At 39.3% G+C, this 14162-nt stretch overlaps 1 protein-coding gene across 14 annotated transcripts in view; it reads right to left on the reverse strand.

The window, feature by feature from the left end:
* wnk1b (WNK lysine deficient protein kinase 1b) overlaps window positions 1–14162 on the reverse strand; it is a 171110-nt gene that overhangs the window by 50811 nt on the left and 106137 nt on the right. For 13 of the 14 annotated variants that reach the window (XM_088646939.1, XM_088646938.1, XM_088646941.1 and 10 more), the window contains 8 exons: window positions 8688–8749; window positions 8331–8493; window positions 7730–7846; window positions 6275–6433; window positions 5720–5774; window positions 5173–5313; window positions 3657–4936; window positions 1375–1458 (listed from right to left, as the gene is read on the reverse strand). In XM_088646939.1, coding sequence (XP_088503065.1) covers window positions 1375–1458; window positions 3657–4936; window positions 5173–5313; window positions 5720–5774; window positions 6275–6433; window positions 7730–7846; window positions 8331–8493; window positions 8688–8749 — 2061 coding nt within the window. The remainder of the gene's footprint in view (window positions 1–1374; window positions 1459–3656; window positions 4937–5172; window positions 5314–5719; window positions 5775–6274; window positions 6434–7729; window positions 7847–8330; window positions 8494–8687; window positions 8750–14162) is intronic. The other variant, XM_088646934.1, reaches the window with a different exon arrangement.

Consider the following 14162-nt stretch of genomic DNA (forward strand, 5'->3'; position numbering starts at 1 on the left):
TTTTTATAAACACTATCTGAATAATATTATTCCAGTTTATCTACAAAATGATCTTTACAACCAACACAACAACAAAAACTGGTGTTTAGTTCTAGAAAGTCATGAGTAACAGAGGCTTCTGTATCAGTGAAAAAGCATTAACAAATTTAAAAAAAGCATTAAAGAAGTCATTCAAAACCAATTTTGTAGTCTGAAAAAACTTATATTTGGTAGTTATTTTTTAAGGTCATATTATGTGCACAAAGAAACAATAACACAATTTTTAACTGATAAAAGAATTGTCCCTCAAAAAAACACTGTACATTTAAATTCCCTTATGAAGGATTTTGTAATGTTATAAAAAAGCTATACACATTAAATATGCCTTAAACATTAAAGGGAGCTAATTTTTTTAAAGTATGATAGAAGAGTTAAAAAGTTTTGACCAGAAACTCTAGGTTATTCAGATTTTTCAGTTCAATCTTGTAGGCAGCACATACATTTCACTTACTCTGAGGAGGGGTACTGAATTCATTCAAACTTACAAATTAAGATAAACTACTTCAGATATAATACTAGAGCACATGAAAAACCTCAGTTTAACAATCTTTGCTCTTCTCCATTATAAGCAAGTCAATGGTTGTCTGTTCTTGATTTCTTTCAATACAAAATGTGAGCTGCAATTTGGAATTGTCAATTGTGATTAATTTGCCATTATGATCTTTTCAGCACTTGAGGGATAAAGGCAAAATTCATGCCTTCTCCGAAACAAGCACTATTAAAACCATCTTTCTTTTTTCCCACTCTACTAGCCCTACAATGCCCACCACAGAGATGGCACCAAAGGGTCATGGACAGATACATGACAAGTTTTCAGACACTTAGGAGTCACTGATGCCTGGCTAAACCTTGGACAGTATGGATGGTTCAACTCCTTCTACCTCTTTTAGGAGTTTTGTGCTGAAATCTGGGAATCCAGATCATAGCAGACTAACCATTTTAACTAGTGATGTCTGGACTGTTGAGTGTCTTTTTTAAGGAAAAAAATGTCTGTTATATACAAAATGTAAAAATGGTATTACCTTCTTTCAGCTCTAAAAACAGATATTTACTGACAAATGACAACATTCCAGGCAGAACTGAAAATGAGAACTGTTATAGAACTTTGCCTTAGGGACAGAATAATTACTCACTGATATTTATGGTTTCAATAAGAGGGTTAATCAAGAAAGTATTGGGACTCGGATCATGCTTGACAGAAAAAAAAACTCCTTCATGCAGATTGTATTTTTATTGTTTTGGACATGCTTATACAGAGGATATAACCAAGGAAGGAGAGGAAACCAAGAGAAGGAGAAAAAGGTGAGAACAGGTCTCAGGGCAATGGAGAAGCACCTGGGTTAAAGAAGGTCCTGGAAAAGGTGGCAGATGTTCAGTGGGTGGAGTGCCAGCCTGCAATTCTGTGCCTACAGGTAACACCTGACAATGAAGAGGAAATGAAACAAGGGCACTTAATCACAGAAAAGACAATGAATAAAATTCCCTTCATCTTTACAGTATTGCCAATGATGTAAAAACAATTTTCTAATCTGCATCAGCAAGATTTAGTGTAAAGATTTAGGATTTGTGCTTAAATAATTTGAATAATTAGATAAATCCCTGCTGATTTGCCAGACAAGGCAGTATTAATTTATGAACAGCAATTACTGTTGCTGATAAAATTATATAAAGCTTAAGTCACTAAACACGCACTTCATTGAAAAAGTATTTGCCCCCTGTCTGATTTTCTGCATATTTGCCAATTTTTTTCATCAGATGTTTTCATGGGTTGTAGTATTATATAAGCAGAGTTTGTGAGAAAACATTACACTAAAGTTTGGTGTTTCTTTCATTTGTTTGGTGTGCAAAGTAATCAAATATGCTATTTTCAGCTGTGAAAATGTTCCTACCCCCTTGGTGATGTAATCCAATTAAAAGGATAATTAGAGTCAGCTGTTTGAATACTTTGGTTAACATTCAGGCCTCACGTAGGCCAGCCCTGCCCAATATAAATCTGAGTACATTTGGTTAAGTTGTCAACAGAAGAGGCACATTCATACCTCTCATTAAAATAAATTCCTGAAAACCTCCATAAAAAAAGTTGTCTACCTTGGAAAGGGTTACAAAGCCATTTCTAGGGACTCCACTGAAACACACCTATTTTGTCCAAGTAGAGGTTCATTATTGAATTTTCCCAGGAGTGGCCAAAATCTGTCCAAGTGCAAGTGTAAACCTGCCAGGAAGTAACAAAGATCCTAATAACATCTGGGGACCTGCAGGCCTCTCTTATGTTGGCTAAGGTATGTTTTTTCCCATGACTCCACCATCAGAATGACACAAAATGGATCTCGATGATCTTCAAGGGTTCTGGAACAACGCTCTACGGTCTAATGAGTCAAAATGCAACTTTATGGGCTACATGGCCCTGTTATGTCTGGTGAAAACCAAACACTGCATTCCATAGTAAGAACCTCATACCAGCAGTCAAGCATAGTGATGGTGGTGGTAGTTGTCATCAATGTCACTCAGGGTGCCTTTTATCTAATATTAGATTTTGGTTGGAATCTGATAAGATCTGCAATCATGCAGAAAACCAGACAGGAGGAAAATACTTTTTCACAGCACTGTACATTAACATCAATTTCAATTTAAGGCACGAGTAGTCAATCTAGGCACTTTCAGTTTTGCTCGATCTAACCTTAACTATTGAAATGATCTTCAGCACCTGGGTTAAGGCTCAAATAAAATTATTGAAATGTTTAAGTTTTGTAACGGAATGGAAGTGCCAAGGTGAACTGCGCCAGGTTTAAGGTCTCAGATAGACATTACTGAATAATTAGAGGATATTTTACAGTTTCAAAGCAGAGAACAAAAATTAAGATATTTGTACCTTATGCTTTTAATTGAAATAAAATGTTTGATGTATTCATTGAAACAGATCTGTCTTGGTGTTAGAGAAGGTACAGTAATACAATTGGGAGAATTACCATAGCAATTAAGTATTAGACTTTGAATAATCTGTTAACACAAACTAACAACCTTTCTGTTGGCCAAAAACTGATGTAGTTAAGAAAAATATAGGAGCTTTAGGAGTATTCAATTTATGTTGTGAAACAAATTATTGTTCTAACATAGTAGAGGTTATGCTATTGCTAAATATCTACAAGTCAAAACAAAATTATGTTTTTTTCTTTTTTAAAAATGAATTTTAGAATCCAGGAAGAATCATTAGCATGCAACACAAAATCATTCCTTAAGCACATATTAATTTCTTAAGAGACTGAAAGACCAGGCATTGAAACCAGCCAAAAGGGGTTAACAAATGGTGAGTTAGAACAGGAAATTGACATCACACATAGAAATTACAGTTTTTCTTCTCTTGGTTTTAACTAGGATAAAATGAGAACTGAAGAAACAAACCTAAATCTCCATTACCCAAACTGTTTACATACTCCTTTAGTCTTAACATTAAATTGCAGACATAGTAATGCAAATATGATAAATATGACCACCAAAATACTTCGCGTTAGGTATTTATACAACTGTTATTGACAGATTAACCAAAAACAAATTAAACTGTTTTAGTTATACTACTGCTGAAGACCAAGAAGATAAACTTAGTGATAATTTGCACTTACTGGTACTCTTCCTAAAGAGGGCTTTGCTGAATGTGTCCCAGCCTTGACCACAGCTTGTGAGTTGGAGGGTGTAGTTTGCCCATAGCTGGAAGGGGTACCTGCTTGTCCCGGTGTGGGTAAAGGGGTGGACCCTGGCTGCCCAGTGGAGCCTAAAGCCAAGCTGGTTGGAGGTGTGGTTGCAGAAGTGGTGGTTGTAGTAGAGGTGCCTGTAGGGGTTGAGGTTCCAGCAAGGCTGAGACCACCAATGCACTCAGAAGTTTCATGCTGGGCAGAAGACAGTGCAGAGCTATGTTCATGGAACAATGAGCGCAGCTTTTGGTCCAGGGCCTTGATGTCATCAATGCCCACGGCCTTTCCCTGCAGTTCACTCTCACATTCGATACAGTGGGTGTGGGGCTGGTTGGGGAAGGGTGCTGGCTGGGGTTGGCTGTGTACCAGTGTCTGCTGCACTACAGGAATATTTGTGGTGACAGGCTGCAGACTAGAGAGGGAAAGCTGGGGTAGTAAAGGAATGCTGCCACCACCTGCCACAGAAGTTGAAACTGTTTGTATTGGCTGACCAACTGGCTGGGAGGTAGAAGCTTGGGTCAGAGAAGCACTGGAGGCCGAGCTGTCTAGATGGAAAGTACATGGAGGCTGCTCTGTGCTACTGGTGGTAATTAAAGAACCAGAAGCTGAGGGAACCATACTTTTGGACACTGACACACTGATAAGCTGCTGGGCTGAGAAGGAAATGGGAAGACTACTGTTTGGTCCAATTGCAGGTGGCTGGGACAGCTGAGGGACGCCTGGTGGAGATCCAGAAGGTGGGGCACTAATACAGGGAGCAACTGCACTAACAAGTGAAGGCTGAGAGGCAGGTTCTGGTGGGGACAAAGGGCCAAGCAGAGATGGGGCAGGTGAAGTTCCAATACCCCCAGCTAAGCTCACCGCTTGGGCAGGCTGCTGCTGAACTGGAGGTGGTGAGGAGGAACAAAGTAGTGAGAGAGAAGAGGCAGAGACAACATCGGAGACGTTACTCTGTACGTGGGTTACCGGCAAAGAGGTAACAGGACTACTGGAAGTAACACCGATTGCTTCAGTGGTCTCTGGGCCTAACCCAGTGATGCTAGTACTATCCGATTGCAAAGGCATCAGAGGTGGCATAGTGAGGTTGACTGTGGGTGGAGCGGTACTGGGTCCCTCATCATACTGGCCCTGCCGCATCTCTGAGAAGGCCTGTTGCAAACTCAAGGAATTTGCAGAGTGAGAAAGGCCCAAGCTATGAGAACTCACTGGAGCTACAAGAAAAGAGGAAAAACAAAACGTAAGTCTGAAGGATATATTTACCCTAAGATTAATCTATTAAGTATGTCAAAAAAGTATATAGGGGACCATATTAAACAAAAACACACTTGCCAACTTACACTTCAAGGTAGTGCTTAAAATGAAAACAAGCTCTATAAAATAAAACTTTAAAAAAACCAGTACAACAATATACCCAGTAAGACAAAAACAGTAAGTTTCTGTAATTTACCTGTGGCTGACATCTCCTTAGGTAGACTAGAAGCTGTTTGGCCAAAAAACTGATCTTTGAGACGGGACTCTGGAACAGGGCTTACGATGAACCGCCGACCGGCTGAGTGGACAACCTGTGTAGTTGAACTAGCCTGGACCCCTGGGGCAATAATAAGGGAAAAGAAAGTTTAGGTTTTTATCCTTGCAAATTTTACGAACTGTTCTCAATTTAAACCATTAGATATCTCAGTGGAACCCACCTCCCCCACATACATTTATTCAGGTTGTGAACTTAAAAATAGTTAAGAAAATGATGTGGGACTGACCACCCAAAATGCAACCTGTCTACTGTGATTTAGATAAATTTGGCACTTGTACAGAGGTGGTAATGCTCTTGGAATGTTTGGTCATTTTTATTTTGCTTTAAACCATGTTGAGCACCTAGGATTAAAGTGACACCCAGAACATGTTTTCAAATTAAGAAAAGAGACTGAATCACTTAAAATAAACTCTTCAGTTCTGTTAAATAAAAAGTGAAAAACATGGGAGCAAATGTAATTTCCTACCTATCTGAAGAGGAACTGACGTCACAGGCTCTGGCTGTCTGAACTCACTCACCACCTTGAAAATAAAGAGTGCAAGTACAAACATTTAATTCTTACATAGCAATTGAAAATGTACAGTAGAATTTAAACTGTCGCAAATCAGCTTAACGTGGTCACCTCTGGTGATTGCAGTTATTTAGGATAAGATAACTATTTCAAGCAACATTCATTTTCATCTTCTAATGATATATACTTACTAACATTTAAACTGAACAATTGAAACAAAAGTAATCTACTTAAGTAACTACAAACATCTTTGAATTATGCATTTTTCTCAATAGCTCTCCTAAGCTCTGAAATCTTTGCTTTCTGGATTTGTTACCTGTATTAGGGCCTGGACAAGGGACATTGTAATGTTAAATGTAATGTATCTGCTTCATTTTGTGCTGTGCATTGTATTTCCATTGTGTTACCCCCATGTCAAGATTGCTCACTACCAATTAAATAGGGCACTGCATGTAACATTAATTGCACGCCTTTGTAAACAATGGAGCACTGACAAACTCTTGACTGTACCTGGCATTCAGGGAAGAAGGGAGGTCTCCCCAGTCCCTGTCCACTCTCAGTTTCCACTCCTACATCTTCACTTAGCATCTCATCTGCTTTCTCAATGATCTCGCGCACCTGGTCAATAAAGGAGTCTCTCTCGGCCTCCAAGATGAACTCACTCTGGACCTGAGTCACAAGAGTACAATTATTCTCTTACTCTTCATGAGTCACCCACAAAGTAGTGTTCCTGCAGCTTACTTGCTTCTTACAGAACATTTCATACAGTTACCACAGCCAGAGAGAGCACCCAAATTTAGGTGGAACAAAAATGCATCAGTAAATATTTTAAAATTATAGTCACAACTGGGTGAATTCTTGGCATATAGCAAAATCAACTTTTGTTCACCAACATAATTCAAGTCTTGCAAAAAAACAAACGTGATATTAAGAAATGATAAAAGCAAGAATAAACATTGTTGCCTTCATTTTAGCAAGGACTGGTTTAATTTTTTGTACTATACCAAGAAATCTAACCATCATTCCTATTTTTTTATATATATAAATAAGGCGTTTTCCATTCTAATGATCAGTAGGTATAGACTGTATTCAACCATAAGAAAATATTTTTTTAGCAAGTTTCACCCAACTATGACACACTGCAATGTGCATTGCTATTATCGTCTTACAGTGTACATTACAAATACTTCAGTTAGGGTATTAGCTTATATTGTATTTATAGGTAATTCCACATTTTTGCTATTGGTTTTAGTTCTTATTTCTCAGGTATGTCAATGCCAAAGGGAAACGAGCTGTTCAAATGTCAAGTATGAATTTCTATTACAGTAAACTGTAATAATTCATACTGACACCTCTGGATACAGTTAAAATGGTGGTATTTACACCTAAGCCAGCACAGAGCAATCTTAAAAGGTGCCAGTGTAAACAGGGTTAAAGGGTAATGCTGTGATGCAGGGTGCATTTGGTTGGAGGACTGCTTTCTCATCATTTTAATCTTAATCTAATCTAGTTAATTTTCTCCTTCAATAAACCTGCCTCTTTATACTTCTCAATTCACTGAATAAATCTCTTGATATGCAGGATGGAAACACGCTACTCTGAAGAGATATGATTTGCTCAGAAACATGATAATATCTCTCCCACATTTTCTATTCCAGGATTATGGCAGGGCACATTTCAGTATGTAATACAGAAATGCTGCCAGCAAACTATAATTTACAATAATTGGAAAATTACTGTCAAAAACCTTTACAGTAGTAAAGAAGTTCCAATCTCCCACTGACATTGGTAGCATTACAACAGGTGAATGGGATAGTGGCATTGGACGTGTATTCCACTTCCTTGTTAATTACATTTGCAATAAATGGTTATATTTCTGATTAAAGAAGGCATATAAAGTGGGAGGAGGGGGTGTCCAAGCCACAAAAATCTTGTGGTACAATTGACAATGGTACATAAATTTACCATTATTTCTGCTATCTCTTCTGGATTATCTCCATCCAAATCAAATTTGAAAGTGACCATTTTTCTATTGTGTGTTTCAAGCTGGCATTCAGCAACTCTGTCACCTTTATTAGAAACCTGAAAAAAAGAAAACAAGACTAAAGATCATGCTAAGAACTGATCAGTGTAAACAATAAGTATGAAGCATTCTACCTCCAACTGTATATATCTACTTGTCATTTTATTTGACTCAAGAGTAAATTAAAACATTCAACAGTAAATAAGCAAAAGGAAAACGTTCTGCTACTCTACATAATAAACTAGTCTTAAAAAGACTTAAGATGCAGTGGCAAATAGTAAGAACAACAAATTTTCCTTACATCTGTTATATGTTATATACTACATTTGCTCTATTGTCTAATATTTTGAATTTCTTGTGAAGTGCTCATTAGTAAAATTGTATTTCTTCATATACATACTGTTATGCAAATAAGGTGCAACTTATTTAAGGTGTTAGCTAACAGTTTAAGAACAAGTGTATATGATATGTAAATTGGAACCTTACAAAAGGTCTATTAAAAGCAAATGTCTGAACTTGACTGGACAATACTATAACTCTTACATTTAGAATCCTTAGCTTGGCCCTGGAGAGTTTATCGTGGCGAGACCGGCTCCTGACAGATCTGCGATAGTGCCGCTTGGTGGACCTGCCCTCATGTCTACCAGTGGTTGCTGTAACCCCTTCATTACCATCACTCATTCCAGATGCCACATCTGAATGCCCACTGGAGACAGAAATACAGATTCAGTAATATCAAATAGCACTGCCATTTTCTGTAGACTTATACATATACAATTTTAGACCTATAAAATTTTTTCAAAGTTTCTTTATAAAGCTCTTTTTTTACAGTTTGTCAAACCACTAATCCTCATGTAGCTTCCTCTACCAGTCCATTAATATGCCAAGGAAGAGAATTACCTCTCCATAGAAGTAGGCACTTGGGATGTTTGTGTCTGCTCAGCTGGTACAGGTTGGGTAGACTGCAAAGGAAAATATTACAATCAGGAAAAGTCAAAGCTGTGTCCCTAAAGCATTCTCATCTAAACAACAATTTTCTCAACCTGAGTAAGAAACAACCTATATATCCTAACTCATATGTGATTAATTTCAGATAACGATTTTCAACTGCAGATAGCACACTGTCACTGATAGCACACACTACAGTATATAAGGAATAAGAGCTATAATCACTAATAACCTCACTATGTAGTATTACACTTAAAACTGACCATGGTAGTTATGACAGGTTATTACAAATATACTTCAATAAAATCTGGTCATATACACAACACACAAGACAGATTAAGGTAAACTAGTAGACACCACAGAAATATTTAATTTGATTAAAGAATAAATACAGAACAGAATCATATAAAGGTAGAGTAGTAAAATCATGCTAATAGCACTTGCAATTTATAGCAAGCTGTGGTACAATGCAGAGAGTGTCTAGTGTGGAGGGCGGAGCCCCAGATTAAGGAAGACAAGTTGCCGTGGAAACCACACCTGACCTGAATAAGTGAATGGCAGGTGTAGAAGTGGTTTAAAGGGGGGGAAAAGATCCAGCAGGACCTCGGCCTTGCTGTGGCTGCAGTGGCGGAGGCTCTGCTGTGAGAGAGCCGGGCTGAAGCATGACAGTAGCGGTGTGAGACGCTACTAGTCGGGGCAATGTTAGAAGGGCGTGCGGCCATGTACAGTATGAGTGAGCAAACACTTGATTAGCTGCTGTAGAAATCCCGTGAGGAGGTGGAGAAGAAAGACAATTCCAGAGGGGAGTGTGAGAGGAATAGTCTGTGAGGAAAAGAGTGAAAACGTCAGTCTGTGAGGAGACTGACAGAAGAAACTGAGCTTTATGAGATCGTCTAAAGATTTAAAGGGACAGCATCCTGCTAGGGTGTGAGAGCAGGACTGTTGTGTCCGAGTGTTGTGACTGCTGTATGAGTGAGTTGTGAGATAGTATGTGTGGACCAGAGTGGATTGTGTGGTAGAGGGATTCACCCCCTGGCAATACATTGGTATCAGGGAAGTGAGTGGAGTCTATCTAGCTGCACCCTCTAGGGGATAGTACAGTGGTGGCTGGGCACAGTGAGGTACACTGGCAGCTGCATAGATGTAACAGTGGTGGCTGGGCACGATGTGAGGTGCACTGGCAGCTGCATAGATGTAACAGTGGTGGCTGGGCACGATGTGAGGTGCGCTAGCTGTTGTGAGTTCATAACCAATGGGCGTGGGAGTGAGGCGCCAGAAAGGTTGTGAGTGTGTGTTAGAGAGGGACAGTGTGTTGGGTCTTTGCACAGTGTTTAGTGGGGAAGAGACTCGGTGATGTAGGTAGTGTGTGTTTGTGTAACCCAACCTGGTGGTGTCAGGAAGAGGACGTCAGGGCTGGAGGCGGACCTGGGAGTCTGAGGCACTGATTGAGTATGAAACAGTGACCTACTGGAGTAGGAGCAGGAGGCTCTGTGTTGGGGTCTGGGAGCAGGAGGCTCCTAGCAGTGAGGACAACAGGATGAACTTGGTGAACTTGAGACTCCGAAGGTAAAGGGCCCAGAAATAATGGAATGCGGAGTCATGTATCCTGATACCCTGATGAGGGAGTCAGTGTGATCACCACCCTCGGAGGAGAGTGCATATATAAGAAAGTAAAGGAACACAAAAGAGCTTATAAAGAGGCGTGACAGGGGAGATTGAGAGCCTGTCCACGCCCAATGCGGTGTCAACTACCCCCATGGCACCACAAAGCATAGAACATACAGTAAATGAAATAAGTAAACCTTTTAAACTTAAAACAAAACAAAACACTTCCATTTCTACAACATACTATCTCACACGATATAAGAGAAATACATTTTTAGGATTTACCACACAGTCTATTTTACTTTTTACATAGCAAGAGATCTAAGAAAACAACTAACCTTGTGTAATCTCTTTGCATGTCAAATTAAGTGGTCTGTATATTCATTGATAATTTGAAATACTTAACTTGAATTAAAACAATAAATCATTGACAATGAGCAAAAATGCCATCTGCATTACTAACAACCAAAGTAAAAACTGATTACAGTGTAAAGGAAAGCTAATGCACCTCTTTCCTGGAGGATTGCTGCCGGCAGATGAATTTTACATATTTTTTTGCAGGACTGTGGCATTTCTGTAGCCTGTTACCACATTTTGTTTTGAGGGTCCAGTATGCAGCTGGTGAGACTATACCTACAGTCTCTAATCCTTTCCCAGAGCATGAGCACTCCAGGCTTAGCCTCTTGAGTGTTAAAAGAATATTAGGCAACAACCTGACTGGTTTTATAGAACTCTCCTCCAAGAGTAGCACTTTTCTTGTTTCCCTCCCTCGGGAAATTTCAGTTATCACTGAGACTGGGACTAGAGGCAACAGATATTCAACCAGTGAAGACCCTTTAGTTCTTCATCTAACTCCACCTGAGTGTTAACCCCTTCTAAGGTCTCTGGATTCCCTGACTCAGTGATTGATACACGAGGTTGTGCCACCCAACGGCAAAATAATCTAATTTCTCGTTGCATTCTGTGATGCATCTACCTATCATAAAAGCCTTTAAGGGATAGTTGAGGGTTACTGAAAATTCTGAAGTGTTCCTCCTCGAAAACACCCCTCCCTCTTTTACACACTTCTGCATCCCTAGCTCTTTGCACACATACAGATACAGCCATTCAAAACGAGCGGGGTATGCGGTACAACGCGGTGGGCGTGTCGCAATTACATGCGTCATTTCGCATCATACCGCGCTGTACCGTATGCAAATTGGATAATTTTAATAGTATCCGGAAGAAGGAGCACGTAAAAACGTTTCAGAAATAGCCACATGTAAGACTCTGATGCTTAAAATGTTTAGGGAAAAAGTGAAATACTGGTCTGTATTTTTTCTTTAAAATACCAATACCAGCCATTTGGTTTGTAACGTAGGGATTTCTATAATTCTGGCTTTATTTAGTGGTTACATAAGTGTGCGCCGTATGGCATACATGTTTGTAATGACAATATAGTGTCGATAATATTTATTGTCAGTAATAATATCAGCGAACATGGTTTCATGGAGGGCTTCTCAGAAAGTTGAGCATTCAGGTAGATTGCCAGGCGAAAGGATTTGTAAATATATTTTGTTAAAGCAAAATATCCCTACACACCCTGTCCCCACTGCGATTAGAATATACACAAAGCACTGAAGTCTTTAGAGTAGATGATCAGGTGTTTCGCAGATGTAGGCATAGTAAGTGTGTGTGTGGCAGGCAGGTTTAGCCTTTGCCACTAATGAAACCACTAGATAAAGATGTATAGAAATCCCTACATTTCAAACTCCAAGAGTTTCATTTTGTCTATTGCTACAATATTGACAGCAATGTAGTTACAAGGAACATGTCAAATTGCATGTGGACAAGCCAAAGCCAAAAAATCCACTTCTTTTTGGCCCGGGACCACTTCTTATTTTCAAAGGAATAATGGATGGTGAATTCTTCGATGAAGTCGTGGTCAAACAGCATGCCGCCCCATATATGAGGGAGCACTTTGGATCAAGGCACCATTTCTTTCAGGACAACAATCCAAAACACACAGCAGCAAAGGCGAGGCTTATACAGATGCAGCCATTCAAAGTGCGCGGTACAGACACGTACCGGAGGTAATTGGCTATGGCGTCGTGCATCCCGACGCGCGATAACGCAAAATACCGCGGTACGTGATTGGTTGACAGACAGGGGCACTCGTGGTCCGTTGGTCTGTCGTAGAAAGACTTACTGTAAACGTCTTTACTGTGCCCGTTGTAGATATTGAATTTTACCACTGAAGGGAAATCTTAGTAGCTGAGCATAAAAAGAATAGGAGCATACTGTAACGCGTGTGAAGGCCATAAACTATAGTAATTTTGGAACTTAAACATACAGTATATGGCTGGTCTTGGTACTTTAAAGAAAAAAATACACACCAGTATTCCATTTCTCCCTAAACATTGTAAGCTTCGAAGTCTTTAACTAACGTGATACCGGAGTCAACAAGCATACTTTTAGAATTTGATTAAAAGGGAATATAATATGGAATCGCGTATCTCAAGAATTTAATAACGGTATGATTATATCCGTGTACTGCGGCAGGGCTGTGTAGGGCTGTTTCGCCTGCCTGTTCATGCGAGCTGTCTTGTAGCCTACTGGTCTAGGTGCGTGACTACCAACTGGCAGGTTGTGTGTTCGAATCCAGCTGGTGCTGGACTTTTCATTTTTATTTATTTATTTTTTAATCGCGTAACATAAACATATTACCGTATGCAAACTGTACTGTATACAGTATGTATATGTATATTTAATGTCCTAACTGTGCCCGTTTAAGTATTGAATATTCATATCTAATTATTTTTAACTTGATTTACAGTATTTGAGAGGTATGTCTGAACACCGATACTACAGTGCTTAAGTACTGCTCACGTATATGTTTCTAGGTTTATATTATGCATTTAATACGGTCAAATTACTTTTGAGCAACTAATAAGAAGCGCGAAACGGTATGCGTTTTAGTTTCGTTTTGTGCTGGGACCCGTGGATTGATTAGAGATATCAAGTACATACAAGTCATTTTTTAAATGTTGTAGTTCGTCTTGAAAAAATGTTACGAGTACATCATCTATCAACAATTACACAGGTTATGTTTCCATATTGCGGATTTTGGTTACGTAATATTATTTTCTAGATTTCACGTTGTGAATATATGATTTGGGCAAACAGAGCCGCAAAGAAGTACATTATGGGTTGTTGTTTTTTTTTTTGCAGTTTTATCTAGAACAAGCGATGCTTAAACCTTTGTCTGATTCTTGTGAAACTATCCACACGACAGTTACAGTACCTAGGAGTTGACTTCAGTGATGTCACTGATGGGATGTTTCTAAAAATCCATCCTCTGTAAAACGTCTTCTCTAGTTGTCCTGCATATGTATTCGCTAATGAAGCTGTGTGTTCTGAGCCTGGATCTCTACATTTCTGTATGAACCAGCTTAGAGGGCTAAAGACAGCTTGTGTTTAAATTGAGTGTAAGGCAATTTACGCTTCTAAAGTCATGGTCAGCATTTATTATTGTACTGTGCTGTAAACTTGTTCTGTGCCTAGTCACATTATTTTATAGCGTTTTTATAGCGTTATCAAATCCGGTGGCGCTGTGTGTTAGTTTCCTGACTCCCATGTCACATGGTCTGTGATTGAAACCTGTGAAACCGGTTAAATTCGTCACAGCCAGCACTCCAGCAGAGAGGGGGTTGTACTCGTTAATTAGAAGCAGGCGAGATTTCCAGCGAAAGACACCTCCCCCTTCTTCAGGTGTGAGGGTCTTCTGCTCAGAATGAAACGCTAAAATGTAATGTAGGCTCTGAATGGGTTCAATTATGATTT

This window comes from Lepisosteus platostomus, chromosome 9 (genome assembly GCF_059453375.1).
Source record: "Lepisosteus platostomus isolate fLepPlt1 chromosome 9, fLepPlt1.hap1, whole genome shotgun sequence".
Lineage (NCBI taxonomy): Eukaryota > Metazoa > Chordata > Actinopteri > Semionotiformes > Lepisosteidae > Lepisosteus > Lepisosteus platostomus.